The sequence below is a fragment of the Rhineura floridana genome, chromosome 2, assembly GCF_030035675.1.
Source record: "Rhineura floridana isolate rRhiFlo1 chromosome 2, rRhiFlo1.hap2, whole genome shotgun sequence".
NCBI classification, from domain to species: domain Eukaryota; kingdom Metazoa; phylum Chordata; class Lepidosauria; order Squamata; family Rhineuridae; genus Rhineura; species Rhineura floridana.
The window spans coordinates 9,641,836-9,661,959 of record NC_084481.1 but is presented as its reverse complement, the minus strand read 5'-3'; the positions used below and the strand labels follow the sequence as shown (position 1 = coordinate 9,661,959).

Here is a 20,124-nt window from a genome sequence, read left to right as displayed (position 1 = left end):
TTTCTTGACATTCCTCCGCCTTTCCTGGGTGAAGGGGCGGTTGGCGGGCGCTCACTGGGGCTTTCCTCTTCCTCGCGCCCTCCCCCCGCTCACCTCCTCTCGAAGTTTGCCCCGGGTAAACTCCGCGCGATCAGCATCTTTTGTTTGCCGCGGAATGCAACTCCCCATGACGTCACCAGCCGCCCGGGCCAATCGGAGAGCGGCTGCCCGTTCCAAAGGGGTGTCCCCGGCGAGTCCCTCCTCCTCTTCGCTGTCCTCCCCCTCGATTAGCATTGGCCTCCGCGGGGGGTCTCTGGCGCCAGGACCTCGATATAAGCCCACTTTGACCCAGCGAGCTGCCCTTCTCGCAGGCTGGAAGGCTGGGTGCGCATTCGGGAGAGCGCGAAGGGGGGAATCCACGCGTTGGGCTGTATCCCGCTTTGCAAGAGATCAGCCCCTGCGCAACTGACGCGCCTCGAACCGCATCCTTTTAAGCCCCGTTTGTTTCCCTCGCCGCTTTCGAAGATGCCCGCCAGCCCGGCCAGGCGGCCGCTGCTCTTGCTGCTGACCCTTTGCGTGGGAGCGGGAGTGCGGGGCGCCCCACCCCAGGCGGAGAACAGTCGAAGGCAAGCCCAACATATCGTCCAGCCCGCCCTGCCAGCCAGCCAGAGCAAATGTGGGTAGCCCTGGGCGACGCGATGGAGGGGGGAGGCGGAGGGAAGCCGCGATCGACGTGGGCTCTGTGGTGACACAGCCGAGTCGAACTTTAAGCAAGAGGGACAAAAGCTGCAGCAGTGATGGGTTCTCCCACATGAATCTGCTAGCGGATCCCAGCAGGTCTAGACAGGGAATCCCGGGACTTCTTGCATTTTTTTTCCTAGGGAAGGGGGAGTGAAAAAAAGAAGCGCTTCCAAGGGTCTAGCTGTTTCTTCCTAAAGGGTTAAGCCATTCAGGAGCGCATCTTAAGCAAGTTTGCCTGTGCCTGTTGCATTCCAAAGGCGTGCCCAATGTTCCTTCAACGGATCCTCCTGTTTAGTGCTGGTAGACTGCAATCCTGTGCCCATTTGCCTGGGAGTAAGCTCCGTTGAACTCAGCGGGGCTGACTTCCGAGTAGGTAGGCATAGAACTACGCTATAAGTGTTCGTACTAATTAAATCCTGATGCTTTAAGTAAGGCGCAGCCATTATTCTGCGTGGAGCTCTGATAATCTTTTATATTAGTCGTGACCGAGATGTTCCTAAGAGGTTCTCTCAGAGAAGAGAGATCTGGCGATCCTATTGCTTTTTGGGCTGAGGTGTGAATTGATCTGGAAGCAGTTCTCCTCGCCCTTTTCCAACCTGGTGCTCTCCAGATGTTTTGGCCTTAAGTTCCATCAGCCGCAGCAAGTCTGCTGTGGGTGATGTGAATTGTAGTCTCAAACTTCTGGAGGGCACCAGCAGGTTGGGAATGGCTGCTCCACTATCTGTTTTCTTAAGAACTTAAAAAGAACTGTGCAGTGGATCTGTTGTTGTTGTTGATCTGTCCTATTGCTGTTTAACACATGGGGAGTTCTGGGCTCTTATCACAGATGAAACGAATGCTTCCCGTTTACTTGATGTGGGGGAGAGAGAGAAAAATCAATCATTAACTTAGGTTTATAAAAGGAAGCACCCGCCCCCCGAAATACTTGCTTCTATCTAAAGAATGTGTGGAAATATTTGCTAAGGCACTTGTACTTAAACCATTCAAAGTTAGAGGGAAAAACTTTTGATGAGGTGGATGTGAGGAGAACCTTTCCTGGTACCCAAACTGATCTGTTAAATGTGAAAAATCTTTCTAAGGGAAGTTGTGGTGTGAACTGGTTTTACTCATAATTTCTTGATTGGGGCAGGAGAAACCCATTTATGTATGTATGAATTTATTATATCTACATTTCACCTTTCTGCGAAGGAACTCAAGGTGGTATAAACAGGGTTTGCAGGCAGTGTTCCATCAGAGGCACTGACCAGACCCAGACCCACTTAAGGCTGAAATCTAGAGTGTAAATCTCATTGAACTCAACAGGACTTGCCCCTGAGTAAACATGCTTAGAATTGCACTGTACTGATTTCACTCGAGTTTCCCGTTGTGTAATTCACACACTTCCTGAACACAGAGTGCATGCTAATTGTTTGCAACGGCAATTAAACGTGGCAGTTGATGACTAAACAAAGGCTTTATGCTATCCAGGGTTTTGCACTGCATAAGCCTTTTGTGCTACATAGTTAGATCTGCTTACAGAGAAGAGAGGCAACTGTTGTCTCATGGAAGGACAGTAGGCAAGTTCACTTACTTAAACAAGAGCCCGCTGCAGAGTTAGATGTATTGGTCTGTGGGCCAAGTGCCCAGAACCTTCGAGAAGCAAAGGTAGCAATTGCTCAGCCAAACTGTGTTTCTCCATAAAGTGGGAAGCAATTGTCCATGTTGTTTGGTTGATCATCATAAATACCCATAATTTGCCACAATTATAAATTCATAGCCTACTGTTCTCATATTTAGAATGTTTCTCTCAAATGCCAAATAAGTCTCTCTTATGGTTTTATTCCTTTTTGCATGGAAAAGCTTCTGTTAATTCAGTGTGTTTGATAGAACAATGAATTAAGTTTTGAGGGTTAAGTTCAGAATATAATATTTGTATTTCATTTTAATCCAAGTTATTTGAGGGGGAAAGTGACACTCCACCCTTGGAAGTGGCAGCACTTTGCATGTAAAGCTAAAAATGAAGAAATGCTTGGAAATCAAAACCGGAGAGCTCTGCTGTGTCTTGGCAAGGATAGGCCCACCTGGCAGAGAGTGCCAAAGTTTCTCTCAGATCCACTGGGGTCTGGCCCTTGACTTGCACTAACCTTTGGATCAGGCCTCCAGCTGAGCAATAAACCCGTTGCTTCAGAATTAGAAACTTTCTGTGGTTCAATTCCTGTTCATTTCAAACATGGTGGGAAAGAGACGGACAGAACTATTTTGAAGTCAAGCCCGGTGCTGATTTTCATGCACCTAAAAACCTCCATTCTCTCGCTGTGGTTTTGGGATGCCAAAGGAATGCAGACTCTGGAGCTAATGTATATTCCATGCATTCCTAAGTTAACATCTCCTCCCCTCTCCTACCCCCCCCCAATCCCTCTCCTTTGCTTGGAGAACCGTTTATGGTCCAGACAAATGAATGTAATTCAAGACTCCTGTTTCTTTCTCAGCCGGCTGCTATGATAATGGGCAACACTATCAGATAAACCAGCAGTGGGAGCGCATTTACCTGGGGAACACTCTGATCTGTACCTGCTATGGAGGGAGCAGAGGGTTTAACTGTGAAAGCAAGCCTGAAGGTAAGCTGAAGACAACATCAGCATCACTTTCCTTTCTGGAGAAACCAGACTCTTTTTTTTATGCCTTATTAGACACTGAGATGTATAGAACTACTATACACGGCGAAGGGCTGGAGCTCTGTGGGAGAGCATCTGCCTTGCATGCGGAAAGCCCCAGGTTCGATCCCCAATGGCATCTCCAGGTAGGGTTGGGAGAGACTTCCTGCCTGAAAGCCTGGAGAGCCGCTGTCAGTCAGCGTAGGCAGCACTGAGCTAGATGGACCAATGGTCTGACTCTGTACAAGGCAGCTTCCTATGTGCCTATTTGGTGCATAAGTCTCAGTAAGGGGAGCCTTCTTGCCTTAGTTCATTTGTACTGCTTTCTGCACTTGTACAGTTGTCCTCCCCACAGCCTCGCGTTCCTTTGTTAGCCTCTGACCTTTTTATTTATTTATTATTTAATTTGTATCCCGCCCTTCCTCCCAGCAGGAGCCCAGGGTGGCAAACAAAGCTCCAAAAACACTTTAAAAACAGATCTTAAAATACATTAAACAAAACAGCATTAAAAACATTTAAATAAAAAAAACTTTTTAAAAGGGTTAAAACATTATTAGAAACATATTAAGCAATTCTGACACAGACGCAGACTGGGATAGGTCTCAACCTAAACGGCTTGTTGAAAGAGGAAAGTCTTCAAAAGGTGCCGAAAAGATATCAGAGATGGCGCCTGCCTAATATTCAAAGCCTTTTCTTTCCTTTTCCCGTCTCTTGTAGAATGGAATGTTTTGTGCTCTGCGCTACCCCTAATGAAATGGTTTTCAAAGTAACCACAGTCAACAAACCCTGTCCTTTAATGTCTGGGGGCCCGCTATGTGTCTGATAGGGATCCTCCCCCAGCAAGTGCACACAGACAGTTCACATGGAGTGTTTTGGGGCCGTGTTGTCTGATGAGAACTGGGAGGGTACCCTGGAAATGCTTGACAACTCCCCTTGTCCATTGAGAGTTCTGTAGCGACAGGCAAACTCTCTCAGGGAAACTTTGTCCTCCGACTCTCTAAGGTGTTGCCGCTGAATGTGTGGATTGGCTTAGATGGCTTTAAAAGGGAATGGGAGGATAGGTCTGTCAATGGCTATTAGCTGTGATCACTAAATCAAGCCTCCAGGTTCAGAAGCACTTTACCTCTGCAGACCAAGTGCTGGGGCAGGCAATGGGAATGGGGCTTAGTGGGCCTTTGTGCCTTTGTGCCTTTCTTTGGGGCTCCTTGGAAGCTTCTCTGGTCACCGACAGAAACAGGGTTTTGGACCAGACAAACCCTTGGGCTTCCTCTTATGACAGCAGGAACCAGATGCTTTGACTATATTATGTGTAAAATGATGAAAGTAAACTAGAAGGAATTTGGGGGACAGGGGAAGTATATGGAATGTATGGCAAAAGAGCAAAAGCTAACAGAGTGAAGCTTGTTTATTATGGAGAAAAGATTAGAAAGAAGGGGTATAAGAATAAGATTTGCAAAAAGCCAGTTGAGAAGGAGAATGCCTACTAGTACCACTGAAGGAAGCTGAGCACCACTGGATATGAGCTACAGCCAGAAAGCAGGATTTAACTGGATATCAGTTAAATATCCTAGCAGTAGAATTGGCAGGAAAATGACACAAAGAAATACAAGAAAGTTATAAAAAAAAAGAAACTGGTGTGCACTTTTTAAAGAGCAAACAGGACAGTACAAACCAGGGCTTTAAAGAATGAACGACTGCTCTTGCAAGATAACCTAGGAAACGTTACTAATAAAGCAGGAGTAGTGGCCCCTGTGTGCCGTTCTAATGCCACGAGGGGCCTGAGGCTAAAAGGAATTGGGTGATTCAGTCAGATCAAGACATGAACTTCCCTCACCTCCACATCTGGATGTACCTGACATCTATCTGCCCATTCTCTCCCCATTTTCCTCCCCTTTCAAGGCTCTACCCTCTTCCTTTTGCTTCTCGATGCAATTCCAACCCTTCCCCTGCCACCCCCCTTTCTGTTTTGCCTAGGATCGCCTCTGCTTCCCTCAGCCGCCTGTGTTCTTCTCAGACCCCTGGCTCCTGCTTTTCTCAGACCCATACTTCTTCTGTTTATGTCCTAGGCCCTCTAGGAGCTAAGAAGCTAAGCCAAGGGCAGCCCAGAGACCTTTCTGTCCACCCCACCTTCTAGTTCAGCCTGTTGCTGCCCCAGGCACCCAATCCTTTTGTGCATGACAGTATGAATGATTGAGGAAGGGGGTTAGGATCTGCACGCCGCATATTCTGCTGTGGTGATGTACTCTTTCCTCCCCACCCAGAGGAAGAAACCTGCTTTGACAAATACACTGGAGCTACTTACAGTGTTGGGAAAACCTATGAGCGATCGAAGGACTCCATGATCTGGGACTGTACCTGCATCGGGGCTGGCCGTGGTAGAATCAGCTGCACGATTGCAAGTATGTATTGGAGACGGGCTGTAGAGAGATGCTTAGATGATGTGATGAAAGGCAAACGTTGATATCCATGCTCAGACATTTGCCTACATGGCTGGAGAATTACACAGGTCAATCATTTCCTATCACCAAATTGCAGCACTAGTAAATAATGCCGCAAGATTGTAAGGCATTTGTCAGTGGCAAAGTTCACTTTGTGGATAACAGTTTTTCTTTCTGTTAGAATATCTGAATAAGCCACATTATTCATGATTATAACTACTGTGTAAAGAGTAGTGAAAGGAGTATCTCATGATGTTACCAAAGTTGATTCATTCTTTTTATTGAATGCTTATAAGCAGTCCTTCTATCAAATTATTGATAGAATAATAATTTCCATACATTTCCTATATTTCCATACAGTGAAAAGAATTTGAACTATAAACTTCACTGCAAAGCAACTTGCTTATAAAAACAAGGGCAGAGAGGCCAATCATTATGGTGATCTCTACCACAAATGTAATGTGGGCCAGATTAACCGAGTTGGCAGAGGATCTATACAAAGGACGCTTCGGATGTTACCGGAATTTGCTCTGTTGTAGCCATTAGACACATCTCTGATTCAAGTGATGCTTATTTCTATTGTCCATTATGGAAAAGGCTCAGACTGGTTCTGGGAAGGGACCCTTTCATAGGACTTTAGGAAAATGTCTGCTTTACATAGCCACTTAGCACTGTGAAGAAGTATCTCTTCTTGACAGCAGCTGTATCGGATAAGGGAATCTAGGAAGTTGTGGATGTGTATAATCTTCATTGGGGAGGAGCCATAGTTCATTGGTAGGGCATGCGTTTTGCATGCCAAAGGTTCCAGATTTAGTCTCTAGTTAGAAAGATCTCAGGTAGCAGGACTGGGGAATACCTTTGCCTAAAACCTTGGAGAGCTGCTGCCAGTCAGAGTAGGCAATACTGGGACAATAACTGGGCTGGATGGACCAATGGTGTCTCTCTGTATAAAGGAGTTTCCTATGATCATATGCGCTATTTTTACAGATCGCTGTCATGAAGGAGGCCAATCCTACAAGATTGGTGATACCTGGAGAAGACCTCATGAGACCGGTGGCTACATGTTAGAATGTGTGTGTCTTGGCAATGGAAAGGGTGAATGGACTTGCAAACCAGTTGGTATGTATTTGTTTTGGTTTATGTATCTGAGAGATCAAACTTGAAGTGCAAGATTCTTTAGATTGAGTTCTTTATGATAATTGTTTGGACCAGCCTTTCTCAACCTTTGAGTCCCCAGATGTTGCTGGACTACAATTCCCATCATTCCTGACCATTGGCCATGCTGACTGGGGCTGATGGGAGTTGTAGTCCAAAACCTCTGAGTTCTCTCACATATGATTATTTGCTATCTGAAATATAACTGTGTATATGTGTGTATATGTCCTTACTCACTCACACCACTATACAGTAATACCTTAATTAAAGTAGATACGTTCCTGGACATTATTTCTTTAACAAAAACTTTGGTACCAGAGGTAGGGATAACATGGAAAGAATAGGGATAGGTTCCTACGCCCACTCATAGATGGTTGGGCAGCTTCAACAGGGGCTTTAAAGGGTGTCTACCCGGCACCCACCTACTCGTCCTCCCTCCCTTCTCTTCTGAATGATATTGTATCCTTCCCTCCCCAGCTCTGGGAGAAAGCAAGAGATCTCTTTAATGCAAAGCAAACAAACGGGCTTGTCAGTTGCACCCTAGCAAAGCAAAGGGGCAAGTTTATCAGTTTGTTGATAGCAAAGGCACAGGCTTGAAAGTTTATCCATAGCAAAGCAAAGCTGGTCAGTTTCACCATTAAAAAAGCCTTCCTGGAAAGAAGCTTGGTTCCTGGAGGATTCATTAGCTGAGTTATTACTGTATTTATTCTTCTTTTCTTTGAGTCTGCTCTAATGTTCTTAGACTGTTATATACGGGAACAATCTGGTGTGTAGCTTGTATGACAGTTATGCCTATTTCTCACTGAGGTGGTCAACCTGTGTCTGGTTGGGTGACTGAATGCTTCCCCATGCAAAAACAATTCCCTCCACACAGAAAACTAATATGACAGGGAGAAGTATACTGGCTAAACCTCCCTGCTATCTAGTTTTTTTGCTTTTACATGGTGATCATCTTTTTTTATATGATTCATGTGATTCTTACACCTGCAGTCTGAAGTGGTACCTCTTCTATAGAGGTTGACCATCTCAGTGAGATCTAGGTTTTTTACTTAGTGTACTCACTAGATTGTCACATGCTGCATTTTGACTCATCCTGTCGTTTACTACAGTTTGGAAGTGGTTTATGGAAGCAATTTCTCTTTCCCTTCCCTGATGAAGAAATATCTTTTTTCATCTTTCTTTAATGAACCCTTAGAAATAAAGCATCTTTCAAAATTAATTTTCTGTAGCTGAGCGGTGCTATGATAATACTGCTGGGACTTCCTATGTTGTTGGAGAGATCTGGGAGAAACCCTATCAGGGCTGGATGATGGTGGACTGTACTTGCTTAGGAGAAGGCAGCGGGCGCATCACCTGCACCTCCAGAAGTAAGTATCAGCTGAAAGCAGAGCAGTAGTCTTGCACCAGCATGAATTGCGTGTTTTGTTCTTGTCAGTGGTGGAGAACTTGTGGCCTTCCTGATGTTGTTGGACTCCCAACACCCATCAGTCCTGGCCAGCATGGCCAGTAGCTAGCGATTATGGGAGCTATAGTCCAGCAACATCTGTAGGTGTGGAGGTTCCCTACTCCTGCCATAAAATATAAAGTGGAACACAAAGGCTGTGGTTAGAGTGTTGGACTACAACCTGGAAGACCAGGGTTCGAATCCCCACCCAGCCACGAAGCTCACTGGGTGACCTTGGGCCAGTCACTGCCTCTCAGCCTCAGAGGAAGGCCATGGTAAACCCCCTCTGAATACCCCTTACCATGAAAACCCTATTCATAGGGTCGCCATAAGTCGGAATTGATTGGGATCGGAGTCCATTCCCATTTTTTCAAAGGCTGCAATACTATGCACACACTCAGGTGGGAGGAAGCCATATTGAACATATTGGGAATTGCTTCTAAGTAAATATGTGTAGGATTGTGCTATCCCAACCCAATCCTATGCATGTTTTCTTGGAAGTGTGAACTGCTGTGTCCTGTGGATCTAAGTGTACATAGGACTGCAGGTTAAGTGACATTTATGCTTCTTCTTTGGATGTAATATCCAAATGCCGCCCTGGGCTCCTGCTGGGAGGAAGGGCGGGATATAAATCACATAATTAAATAAATAAATATATTTTATCCCACTCCTGCAATAACTGTTTTGATTCTATGATGGGGCAGCCGTCCTGAGTGTAATGGCTCTCTCCATTTGTCCTGCTTGTTTCATTCTTGGTCTTTATTTTGGGAACAGTTATTCCCATTCTCTCTTGCAGCCCGTCGAGGGATATAAAAAAGGTTGCATGTGATCAAGGAGGCTGTTAGCAGCCTCTGCCCTTTTTGAAAAGATGGAAACGCACCTGTGAATTTCAGAAGCGACTAGAGTTCTTTTCTATGCTGGTTCCCAGATACACTCAGGTCTAGTGCCGCATCAAATAGTTGTACAATCAATCTAAAACAAAGTGCCTACAGGAAACCAGTGGAAGGAGATTGTGATTTTGATACCATTGGGATTTATTTAATTAATTTACTGAAGGAAGTTCACAGGAGGAAAGTTTCCTGACCTTTTCCCTTCTGTGACTACACCCCAAATTGCTCCATGTAGTTGGAAGGAGGAAGGAACAGGAACATTTCCTTCTGTGGACTTCCTTAAATTAATTTAGGACAGATTGTGATTAAGACTGGGATTTAAAAGATTACTGAAACCAAAACAGTCTATTTGAAATGTTCATTGTTGCTTGCTACCCAGTATGTAGCTATGCAATTCTCAGTTTGTATGAACTATTCTGCAGTGAAGTAGCGACTACGGGAGGAATCCGAGAAATAGATAATGGAGTCATTGGCATACATAGAAATCATTTTATTCTGAAGTTTGAATCAATGAAATATTACAGGAAAGGCTTCCTTTCTTAAAAAAAAGCCACTTAAAAATGGGATCACTGAATAAATATAAAACTTGTATAATCTTACTTGGGAAACATCTGGTCTCTTAAACCAGGTTGTTAGGTAGGTTTTGAGATCATGTCCTTGATGGTGTTGCCTTCAGATACAAAGCCAGTGGCTTTTTACTAACATCAACAATAGGTTTGTGTAGACTAAATCCTCAAAGTAGATTTGAGATTAAACTTTAAAACCTTAGACAACCATTTGTTTATAATTTCAGTCTGACTTGAAAAAACTGTAGTGGAAACATATATGTCAAATGGGAAAGATTAAGCGGTGTGATGTTTACAGTGCCAGGGAAAAGATATGATCAGATGTTGACAAAATGTCCAGGACTCTATAGTAGGACAGAGCAGAAAATTCCACTAGCTTTCTAAATGTTAATGAAGCATATTTGGTGAATCCAAAATGAAATGATAGGCCTAATACAAATGGTAGATAAATCCTTGCTAACAATCAGTGATACACTGAGTGCGCAGGTTTTACAGTGTTATCCCATACATCATCTCAGTAGCCCTGTGAATTAGGCAATTACTGTTCCCCTTACATAGGCCAATGCTTACGCAGCAGGGATGGCGGACCTCAGCCCCAGAGGCCAAATGTGGCCCATAGGACTCTCCCAAACGCCACACCCCTCAGTGGCCTGACTTTCTGTTCTCCTTGAGTGCTTTTGCCTGACTGGAATGTATCCCTGAACTGTGATAAAATGCCTCTTGCTTGTCTGGAGGGAGCCTGGAAATAGGTGTGTTTGTGGAGGAAGTGTAGAAACCATTGGCTTCATGTGACTGGCAGGTAGCCTATTGTACAAAGGTGAGGAGTCACATTTGTTGTTCTGCCCATTTTTGCCTCTTGGTCCTCCCACGTCTTGCCTCTTGCCCAACCCACCACTGGAATATAGGCCCCAGAAGGCTGCTGATGAGGGAATGTGGCCCTCAGACTGGAAAAGGTTATCCACTCTACTTATACAGCATGTGAGAGAACCACTTGCTGATGGCATTTGTAGCTGCTTTAATTCACTCTGGATACAAATTGGTCTGAACTGACCTAATTTGGTTTGTGATTTGTACAAATCCGGTGCACAGGCCTAGTGGACGGATTGGTATTTTGATTCCTCATCTATGTCAGTAGCCATATCTGTGGACTGTATTTTATTATGGAGTTGATCCACCACCCAAGTGCCTTAACATAATTCTGACTGCTCTAGGGGCAGGCTGACATAACAGCTTCTGTCGTCATTTTCCCACATGTAATAGTAATATTTTTTGGGGGGGGCCCTCCAAATTCAGGCTGCAATCCCAGGGAGTGAGCCCCATTGAACTCAGTGTAACATACTTCTGATTGAATGTGCTTATGATTGCACTGTTAGAAAGTTTACAGTTTTATCAAAAGTTTCCTGACCTGTCTACCAAGTATACAGTTGCTGGCCGCACAAGGATGATCATCTTGTGAATATGAGCAAGTCTTTTAACCCGCCAGAAGAACAAGCCATATTAGGTTTTATTCCCACACAGGCCTTCCTGGTTTCTCATCTCTGAATATTTTGAAAAGTGTTTTCCCAGCATGCTCATTCACACATATGGACTTAGTGTATAAAGCCACAGACCAGCTTCCTGGCCAACCCATGGTATACCATCCATTTGATCTCTTGGCTTTCTCAAGCATTTCCCACATGTTAGTTTTTGTGGCTAAAGTGCAACCACTGAGTAACCATTTGGAGTGATTCAGAGGTTTCCTTCTCCTCAGGTCCAGTGTCTCCTGGGGGTGCTGCCCTCCCCATGAGCCTGTATTTCTCAGGATGGGTTTCAGCTGTTAGGCACAGGAAGGGATTTCCTCATGCCACTTCCTTTCAGGGAAGGCTGTTTGAATGGCAATGTGTGGAGATGAATTGTGATGTGTGGTTGCATGAAGAGCTGCCATAAGGATGATAATGTTTGCGTGAGAAAGTCTTGGGGCTCCCACCTGGGGGAGAGAATAGAGGCCTGTGTGTAAAGTATTCATCAAAAATCCTAATTTCTCTCAGTAGACCTCCTAGCTGCATCATGTTGAACAGCAGTAGGTGAAACCACCTTGAGCTGGTGGTTGTACTTACGCCAAGGCCAAGTTTCCATCCAGTTGTTGCTGTATAATGCAATTTATAATATAATTTCTGCTATTTTGTTCACCGCCCAGAGAGCTATTCGCTATGGGCGGTTTAAAAATGAAATAAATAAATAAATAAATAAATAAATAAATAAATAAATAAAATAACAGAAGAATCAACAAAAGCCTGTCTCTGTGCATGCTTCCTCTGAAAAATGTTCCACTGATCGTCCTGGAGTGTAGTCTCAGGTTTACATGCATAAGATTACAGTCTTATCTAGTTGATCCTGAATTTAGTTAGATGTTATGATTATTCTGCCTCCGTGCCTAATTAATCCATTTATTAATTAGATTATGATTATTTACTTCTAAGGTTCCTAAAACTTTAAGCTGTACATAGAAAGCAAGCACTGGAGAAGAGTGTTCCTTCTCTTGGCAATGGATGGGGCCAGCTTGGTCCCCTCCTTGCCACGATGGTGTTTTTTCCTGGGTGGCAGGGGGTACACCCTCCCAGGGACCCTTTGTATCTGGTTGGTGGTAGAGTATGCCTCCCTTTGATCCTACCACAATATTTTTAATAGCCGTGTTTATACATGTTGCCATTTCTGGTAGTGTTGCCCGAATATCTAGAAGGAAAGATCTCTCCCCCTAGTATTGTTTATACTGCAGCAGGGTATTGAAGTAGCTCACGTGTAAGATTTCAGCTGGGAGGTCTGTGATCACAGTTTCATTTCTGCCATTGGACAACTGACTCATCTCTCAGATTTAATTCTCTAAGTGCAAAATCAGAATAGAAAAGTATCTCACTCAGCTGTTGTGACGGCAAGTATGTGAAGATTTTAAAACACTACCCTATGTGTTGAAAAATAAATTCAGTGTGATTTTTTGAAACTAAAATTATCCCTGGTATTTTATAAGACTACATTGTATGAGAGATCGATGGCTGTATAAAAGATCAAGTGCTTTTACCAGCCCAAGTAGATCAAGGTATCTATAGCACACAAGCTGCTGAGATGACAAGGGCTTGATTCCCCTCTGGTGTGGTTTTTTTCCTTCCTCTACAGACAGGTGCAATGATCAGGACACGAAGACATCCTACAGAATTGGAGATACCTGGAGTAAGAAAGACAACAGAGGAAATCTGCTTCAGTGCATCTGCACAGGGAATGGCAGAGGGGAATGGAAATGTGAGAGGCATTCATCTCTCCAAACCACAGGCATAGGTAGGTAATACACCTGGATATGATCATGAAATCTTAATGCATCACTTTGATGCTGTAGCTGGTTAGCTTGTTCCTGCCTCCTCCCTACCCCCTTTCCTCAGAGTTCCACCCCTGGAATTATGGGAGCTTGCCACATGGAATTATCATCATTGAACAACTGCAAATTATCTAATGGTAGGGTGCTGAATATAATACTTTGTGCTTAATGCTTTCCATTTTAAGCATAACCTTTATTTGACTTAATAAAATTTCATGTCCATTGATTTTTGTATGCAACTCATAGAGGCAGTGTAGGGAAATTCCTATGAAATCTCCAGTTTTAAGAAGCCATTTTAAAATACTCACTAGTCTCATTGCTTTCAGTGATACTAGCAGTGCAATCCTGTGCTTGTCTACTCATCTGAGTTCAGTTGCAGTCTTACAGTGCAGTCCTATCCCTGCTCATCTTTACTGCTAGAGTGGGCTAGGAATGATCTACACTGTAGAGGCCCCTGCTATGCCTAGCTGGGCAGGCAACTACCACTGTCAGTTTTCATGCTGACAGTAACTCTCAGAAAGCCTCCACATGGATCCCTTGAGGGACTCCTCAGTTGCACCAACCTGAAGCAAGTGTATTAAAAAAAAAGAGCACCCTCCCCTCTTCTGTCCTGGCCAGTGCAAGCCAGCAGGGCTTTGGATGTGGTGGTTGCTCTGCCACTGTCCTCCGCCCTGCTGGTGATTAGGATTGCTCTTACTATCCTGGCTAATTTCAGCTGGATTGGGGTCACAGTCTTGAGTTATTCCAGTGTCTAGGCCAGCCTTTCCCAACCAGTGTGCCTCCAGATGTTGTTGGACCACAATTCCCATCTTTCCTGACCATTGGCAATGCTGAGGCTGATGGGAGTTGTGGTCCAACAACATCAGGAGGCACACTGGTTGGGAAAGGCTGGTCTAGGCAATAAGCATGTAATGGGTGGGAAGAATGCCTGAAACTGCGGCAGTAGAATTTCACTAAGTGATGTATAACTTGGGTGTGATTAATGGATGAATAAGTCACTCTTTCTACCTTCTCTTTCTTTCTTTTTTCTTTTTTTCCCCTCATGGAAAGAAATAAAGCAACTGTTTAAAAATCTGCTAGACATATGTTAGGCTATTATTATTATTATTGCACCCTATTGGGGGGAGCCAAGGGGGCACCTTTTAACTTTGAAAATCAAGGATGGAAATGATGCCGCAGGATTCACTAAAAATATTGCTATGGACATCCACGGAGTCCTGGTTCTGCTCATGGAAAAGAATCTGTTCGGAATGGGCTGTGCATAGAAGGGAGGCGGCAGCGGCACCTGTGCATTTAGCTGGGAGCGGTGATGGCTGCAGCTCTGCTCCTTCAGTGCCAGAGAAATGATGTTTCTCGCTCCCCTCCCCAACCTGGCAATCTTAAGGGGAAATACTTGTAGGCTGCATATAGAAGGTGAATACCCATTGCATTTCAAGGAAGCTTCTCAGAAGCAATGGCTGGCCACTGTTAGGCCATATATAAACTATATGAACCCTTGGTCTGTTCCAGCAAGGCAGCTCCTAGAGATGACACAGGAACTGAAACAAATATGCCTCCTGCTGGGGAGAAGAATCGCCTTCTTTTTCTTTAATATCATGTTCTAAAAACAAAACAGACTACACAGTTATTTCCGCACTTGAAATCTTGCAGATTGAATGCAAGTTTAATTGGTTGATTAAATGATCCAAAGGAGGCGATGAATTGGCTGAGATTTTATTTTATTCAAACAAAGCTCTAGTATTATTTAATGTTGACTGCAGGGTTTAATTGCTGTCCTGCTTTCCTCTGTAGGAACTGGATCTGCTACCATCACAGATGTACAAACTGCACTCTACCAACCTCAGCCCCAGCCTGCTCCATATGGGCACTGTGTGACCGACAATGGCATGGTATATTCTTTGGGGATGCAGTGGCTTAAGACACAGGGCAGCCAGCATATGCTGTGTACCTGTTTAGGCAATGGAGTCAGCTGCCAGGAAACAGGTATGGGTCATTTTGAATGTTCATTGGTACATAAACGATCCTTACTTAGCAAGAGACATTATAATGGAGGATACTTAAGACTACTCGAAGGGTCTACGATTGCCTAAGAAGAAATGGATCACATTTCTACCATGGCAGAACTCATTGCTACCATGGCAGAACTCAACTGGCTAGTATAAAGGTACTGAAGTACATGGCCTATTTCTGTGATCAAACTGGCCTCCTCTGACTACTGTGCCTGAGTCACTATGTATGTCACCATATATCTAAAGTGGCTCCGTTTGCCACTTGTATGATCCAATGTGACTGGAGGATGGAGAAGCCAAGGTATCTTTTGTAAGTCCCTCTACCCTAGCGCCTCTTTCATTGAGAAAGGTAATCCCAAGGAGGCAGCACTCTAATAGTAAATATCATTGTTAGATGATGCTCTAGAGGAAGTTATGATGGTTCAAAGCTGTAGTTAGGAACAAAAAAAGAGCTCCTTCATAAGGAATAAGTTGTCTTGCAGTCATGATTAGATGACAGAATCACACTACAATGTTTTATCTTGTCTTCAAAGCTGTGACACAAACCTACGGTGGCAATTCCAACGGGGAGCCCTGTGTCTTCCCGTTCACCTATAATGGGAGGACTTTCTACTCATGCACTGCTGAAGGCCGTAATGATGGGACTCTCTGGTGCAGCACAACCTCAAACTTTGATCAAGAAAAGAGATACTCTTTCTGCACAGAACAAAATGGTAATCTTTTTTTAAAAGAAATGCACATTTTTGGAGAAATAGGGTGCAACTTTTGGCAGGGTGGGGGAACTATCAAAGGAGACACAGATCTATTAACCGTAGTTTGCCATTGCTCCACTGAATAGAGTAGCTGACATTTCTATAAATATATATGCATGAGATGTGAGGATTGGGGAGAAGAAGCTGCAAGAAATAAAAGAATGAGAAGTCTGCCAGGTTTGGGATGGGCAAAAGGATGAAGAGTGGGTTTTGGAGACCCAGTTCAATGCAACAGAGCAAATATTTTTCAACATAAGAAACCTAGGCTCATATCTCTTGTCCTTGCTGGACAGCTATAGGCAAGTTATTTGTTCCACATTTTAAAATTAGGAGAGCAGTAACCAGTGAGGTGTGGGTGTTTTGGGATAAAAAATGAGTTGCTGGTACTTATACCTTGATAAAAGTGCTATGGGTGGCAGCAAAAAGTAGTTGCTATGGGCAGCCCAAAAAGAGGTGCTGGTACTTCATGACAGTCATGTGACACAACAGTTTACTGGCACTCAGACCATGAATTGAGTAGGATCAAGGTAAATGAATACCCTGCCTCTTTCAAGTTCACAAATGGTTTCTCTTTGGCTTCTTCCTGTCCTATATTGGTGCAAAGCCCTTCCAGGGATCAGTTTTGAAAATGCTTCTACTAAAGGCATCCCTTGTTGGCTAAGGAATAGTAGGATATTACTCTTCAGTTCCACTCGTGTGTTTCGGCACTGTGTCTCATCAGCTGGTTCCAGGAAATGCACATGGAAAAAGTAGTATAAGTTTAATATGTATCTATAAGTGCAATTATTTAAATGTAGTGCACACCTCCTACTGTTGTGGTGGAAGGGGACTAGTTAAAAGTGGAGTTGGTAGCTAGGACAAAGCTCTGCATCTTTGATCCAGAGCACTTTCTCTGTATGTGTCTGACTGTTTTCTTTTTCTTTCTAAAGTCCTGTAAGGCCTAAGTCCATATTAGGCCTGGGGGAAAGATGCCTCCCGAGTATGATCAGCACAATGTTCTGATGTCACTCCCTGAATCCCCAGCCAGGTTGCCATATATAGCAGCAATCAGAACCTGTTTCTGAGAATGGTCTTGTGTGGCCTTCCCCACCAAAGCATTTTGCCTCAGTTAGAAGTGGGGAGAGAGATTTGCATTTGAACAGGGATCTGCCTGTGTAGTTAAATAGCCCAGCGGGGAATGCAGCGCCTGGCTTATTATATCTTATCAAGGCAGATGTTGCCTATGCAAATCATGTAAATGCTTTTTGTTCATTATATGAAAGAAACACATCCAGTGCTGCAGTGGCTCAGATAAAGGATGCTTGCAAAATTCTCCTTGTCTGAACCTCTCCCTGTATTTTAGAATGCTGAATTATCTTGATTCTGGAGCAGCATTTGCTGCTGCTTACTTTTGTTGACCTGAGATGTTGATATTGGGGAATGATTGGCATTTATTTATTTAAAATATTTCAACACCGCCTTATATCCTGAAAAAATGTCTGGATGATTTACAAAAATTAAAACCACAGAACAAACGTGTCACAAAGAGGTAGGAATACTCAAAATCAAGCTTTTGGATTGACACGGTCTGTGCAAAACATGGTTTTCAGGATATTATCTGAGATCTGCTTTGGATCTCTAAAAATCTGCCTTCTTCCTACTTCTCATGAGTATGTTCCTAGCTCTTTTAGTTTCAGGCCACAGGCTAGGAGCATTTGGGTACTTTTTGCAAACTGATGAGAAACTAGACAAGGTTCTGATGATGCCTCTTCTAGGAGTGAGGGTTGCAGTAGTGGAGGGTGAGGTCAGCCGGTGATACTCACTGGACCCCCAGACAATTATGTTGCTGCTATTTACCGGGAGATATAGGGGAAGTGGTGAGGTTGGCACAGTGAAAATGCACTGGTGGAGCCAATCTGGTGTTTGCACCTTGCTGGCCTCCCCGCCACCTTGCCTCTCTACCTCCTGGAAAGCAGCAGCGACACAACCGTCCAGAGGTCAGGTGAATGCTGCCACCCCAATGCACCATCTGCTACTGGAGGGTTGATGGTACTTCACTCAGCACAGTAGAGGCTGTCATCCTTTCCCATGGTCCCTATTTCTTTCTCTCCTGTCTCTGCTTCATTTCGGAGTTCTTCTTTTAATGTTGGTTCCCCACTTTTACTACCAAAAGAAAAATCCAGAGCAGCTAACAACATACCACAACCAATATAATTGAATTCTATGCTCCAAATGTGCCTACCTAGTCTGTGGCCAGAAATCTGAGCATTTCTTTTATGCTGCACCTGCTTTTATCCCACTTTGATCTTTTTAAAGAATGTGCTTCCTTTAGCAACTGGGAGTGGCATTGATTATATTGTTGCAGTGTGAAGGGCCTCATGGAAGAGGGGGGAAATCCTTAAAATAGCATCTGCCTCATTCTTACTGACTATTTAGAACCATTAGGTTGTAATTAGGGATGTAAGTTAAGGTCTTATTTAAAGTCTTAGAGAGTTCTTCTGCTCTCAGGCAATCTGCCCACCACCCCACTGATTTTCCAGACTTTGAGTAAATTTGTTTCTACCCTGCCCTTGACTAGCAACTACTTTGCCCTAGGGTGAAGAAGCTGTAAAGCCAGTGAGCAAGACCTTCCAGGTCTCCCCTTAAATGGGTCATGTGGAACAAGTTAGCTATTGCCTCCAACCTAAAACAGATCAATCTCTCTGTTACTTTAAGTGATCAGGAACAGAGAGATGTGTCATAGCGCACATCTGCTGCTTTGGTTTTGCAGTGGTGCAGCCGTCCCTATATCGTTCTCATCCACTGTCCAGATTAGAGCACAGAAGGGGGGTTTCTCCCTGTTGAAAGCATGAATGAGGATAAGCTGCATTTCTGAGGCATCAGAGAAGGAAAAGAACTGCTGTGGTTTTGCAATGGTCCAACTGTTCTCTGTCTTTCTCAGAGAGTTTTACTTTTAGGGCTTTTACTTTGTGAAAAGCAGAAATGAGGATGAGCTGCATTTTTGAAGCATCAGAAAATGAAAAGAATGACTTGGAATCCTTGAATGTGCAGGAGCCACCTCTGGCTTAAACTTTTGAGCAGAGTTTGTTTTTTCACATTTGCCAATGAACTTTTTTTGTAATGCCTTTAATGTACAAATGAAGAGCTGCTTTTGTTTTTGCAAGTAATATGTGAATAGTGGACCATATTTGTTAGATATATAAAAAGCTTTTCAATCTTATTCCATTCACCCTTACAACAACGCTGTGTGATAGATTGTTATGAAGCTGTGGGCCATTCTGCATAGGTCCAAGTGCTCCTATGTGATGCATCTCAGCCACCCCTGGGGATGTGGCAGCACTGAGAACAGAATGTGCCCTGTCCTTATAGTCAACTTTCAGCAGTAATTTCCATGAATGCAGCACGTTGGAAAAAAGATCGTAGAAATGACTGCAGGAAGATAAGGTTGTGTCTAGAGATTCACCATGTCTCCATGCAATTTATTTTTAATTTTTTATTTACTTTATTCAGAAAGATTTATGGACTGCTTAATCACAAAACTCTCTAAGCAGTGTACATAATAATTGGAGGTGTGAACTTGGTTGAAGATGGCTTAATCTATGCAGGTGCTTTGAACTGTGTGTGAACTTGCCCTGAGATTAGGATTGTGGAGGGGGTACATTGCTAAAATGGAATTCAAAACAAGGGATTGTATTCAGCTAAATCCTACTCTGAGAAGATCCATTGAAATTAAGGTAGTCATGTCTATTAACATAAATGGGTCTTCTCTGAATAGGACTAGCATGATAGACCACCCAAGATTCCTTAAATTCTAGACGAGCCATCTATATTGTACTGGACTACATGCTCTGAAGATATTTATCAAACATGTCATTGTCTTGGATGTTATGATGGATATTACGGAAATGGGACTGTGATTGGCAGCTTTTATAAGAATCCAGGCCTAGTGATGTCCCCTTCTTTGAATGACTATTGCTTTCTTGCAGTCTTAGTTCAAACACGTGGTGGTAACTCCAATGGTGCCCTGTGCCACTTCCCTTTCCTCTTCAACAACCGGAATTACACTGACTGTACTTCTGAGGGGCGAAGAGATAATATGAAGTGGTGTGGCACCACCTCAAACTATGATGCTGATCAAAAATTTGGATTTTGTCCCATGGCAGGTATGTTGAACATATGGTTAGTGAGAGTC

The 20,124-nt window shown here is 43.8% G+C and overlaps 1 protein-coding gene across 8 annotated transcripts in view; it reads left to right on the top strand.

Moving 5' to 3' along the window:
• The first annotated feature begins 294 nt into the window (after positions 1-294).
• FN1 (fibronectin 1) overlaps positions 295-20,124 on the top strand; it is an 87,898-nt gene continuing 68,068 nt past the window's right edge. For 3 of the 8 annotated variants that reach the window (XM_061607707.1, XM_061607711.1, XM_061607706.1), the window contains exons 1-9: positions 298-655; positions 3,189-3,317; positions 5,615-5,752; positions 6,779-6,910; positions 8,176-8,313; positions 12,997-13,155; positions 14,984-15,175; positions 15,735-15,914; positions 19,919-20,095. In XM_061607707.1, the coding sequence (XP_061463691.1) occupies positions 505-655; positions 3,189-3,317; positions 5,615-5,752; positions 6,779-6,910; positions 8,176-8,313; positions 12,997-13,155; positions 14,984-15,175; positions 15,735-15,914; positions 19,919-20,095 (1,396 nt within the window). In that variant the 5' untranslated portion in view covers positions 298-504. Of the gene's footprint in view, positions 656-3,188; positions 3,318-5,614; positions 5,753-6,778; positions 6,911-8,175; positions 8,314-12,996; positions 13,156-14,983; positions 15,176-15,734; positions 15,915-19,918; positions 20,096-20,124 lie in introns of all 8 variants that reach the window. The other 5 variants (XM_061607710.1, XM_061607709.1, XM_061607704.1 and 2 more) reach the window with 4 other exon arrangements.